The sequence below is a fragment of the Gavialis gangeticus genome, unplaced genomic scaffold, assembly GCF_001723915.1.
Source record: "Gavialis gangeticus isolate Ggan-Ray unplaced genomic scaffold, GavGan_comp1, whole genome shotgun sequence".
Taxonomy (NCBI): Eukaryota; Metazoa; Chordata; order Crocodylia; family Gavialidae; genus Gavialis; species Gavialis gangeticus.
In genome coordinates this window covers 150540102-150542088 of record NW_017729022.1, presented here as the reverse complement: position 1 = coordinate 150542088, position 1987 = coordinate 150540102, and the positions used below count along the sequence as shown (strand labels likewise).

At 48.2% G+C, this 1987-nt stretch overlaps 1 protein-coding gene across 1 annotated transcript in view; it reads left to right on the top strand.

Annotated features, from left to right (window-relative positions):
- The first annotated feature begins 360 nt into the window (after nt 1-360).
- The window catches only part of LOC109296480 (transmembrane protein 247-like), a 9523-nt gene continuing 7896 nt past the window's right edge, over nt 361-1987 (top strand). The window contains exon 1 of the mRNA XM_019515890.1: nt 361-486. Within this exon, the coding sequence (XP_019371435.1) occupies nt 484-486 (3 nt within the window). The 5' untranslated portion in view covers nt 361-483. The remainder of the gene's footprint in view (nt 487-1987) is intronic.

Here is a 1987-nt window from a genome sequence, read left to right as displayed (position 1 = left end):
TTCCTGCTGACCATAAATAATGCAGCTGTGGAAAAGAACTCAGTCTGGATAACTAGAGAGTGAGGAAGGTATGGTAAGAGAGGCAGGATGCTACTTAAAGAAGTTAAGGCCCTAAACTGGACCCTAGTCAAACTGGGTTCTACTCCTGTTTCTGCATGCAGCATTGGCAACTCCCTTGCACCAGAGCTTCTGGACATGAGAGTTAGTGGCTCATAGTAGCCCTAGTAGCCCAAGTTCTGCGTTACTGTAGTAACAGTAGATTGTGATGACAGCACAGTGTGGTCTCTATGACCTCAGCATGGCAGTTTGTGTAAAAAGTCTGTGTTTTGGCTTGGACATTGTATGCGAGTCTGCCCTGAACTGGGGCAGAGGGGGCTGAATGCTCCCCATAGGGGGAATGAAAGGCTTCTGAAACAGAATCTCTTAGCTAAAAATCCAGCATTTACCAGTTTGTCTCCCCCTCACTTTGTGCCAAAGCTGTAAATGGTAAGAATGTTATTGTTCAGTTTCCTATTTTCCTTGCCTCATGTCATGGGTTTTGACCCAAAAGACAGGATTGTAAGTGGTTTTACCGTTTCTGTTTGAATCCTTCTCAACAGAATCTTTCCTCTCACATTTCCTTCATACAGTTTGTAAATAAATACTGCAAATCAGATATTTGACTGGTGCCCATCAGCATAGCTCTGCAGGGTACAGAATTTACAGCTCTGCAGAGCTCTGCAGATTTACACCAGCTGAGGATCCAGCACTTTAAAAAATGGATCTGCCACTTCCCTAAAGCACGGCAGCATCTCACTTGTTACAGCCACTCTGAAAGAGAATTCTGCTTTTCAAAAGACAACCTAGGGATGGCTACAGAGCCTGGGTTATACTAGGAGCAAGATCAGACAAAAGGAAAATAAGGACATGGGAGGGGCTGAGCAGAGGCATCCACACATGACACACAGGTGCTGAAAAATGGGATATAAAAATGTAATGGTGCAAAATACCCGAGAGTCACAAAACAAAGATCACAGGGCAGCTGTCTGGTTGTCACTAGCTCTTCAATATGTGCATCTTGGTAAAGAGCGTTTTGGAGAGCAAAGGACATCATGCAAGGGGCTGAATAAAAAAGCAACTCAGGCTGTCACAAAGTCATCCCAGTTCAGCTCTCCAAAACCAGCACTTGCAAATGCTCAGCACACACAAGCTTTCTTTAGCTCACTGATATTCACAAATAATTAAGAACGCACAGGACAAACTATAGAAATAGCAGATATGTAACATTCTTACCTTTGAGCCAGACTTAACTGGAAGGTACAGCCTTGAACTTATAAAGATGGGTGGGCCCAGAGGGGGTACTGTGGCATCTCCCCCGATTAGTTGATGCTACAGGAGCAGCAGTCAAGGACTTTTTTAAGTCCCTGAAGCAAGCAAGAACTTTCCCTCTGTACTCAATGGTGCATCTCCTCCTTCCCCTTTTCTCTGCCCACTGCTGCTACTGTCCCAGATGGGGTGGCTCCAGAGACATTCCTACCCAAATATCACAGGGCTCCACAGGCACCCGGGCTCAGGTGGGGAAAGTGGAAGCGGTGTCAGCAGGCAGGTGTCTCCTCCCTGTCTGATTCCCCAGGTGTTGCCCATCAGCTCAGGAGCAGGTTCAGGGAGCGAGAACCCGTCCATTGCCAATACTGTTCCTGGCTGAGCCTGACTCCCCATGCAGCCAGGCTGGAGTGTGGAAGGAGCATCTCTGGAGTCTTTAAGGCCAGGGGAGGATGCAGGGACAGTGGCAGCAGCAGGTGGGGAAAGAGACGGGACTTTAAAAAAGTCTTGCTGAAGGGGGAAAAGGGAGGGACATAAAAACAGCCCTGCTGTTCCCATGGCACAGTCTGCCTGGCATGGTGGAGGGGAGAAGCTGAGGGCAGGGAATGGGGTGCAGCTCCCTCCCCCCCACCCCTGCAGTGCCAGTCTCTACTCCCATATCCTCCTTAACAGAATCCTGGATCTG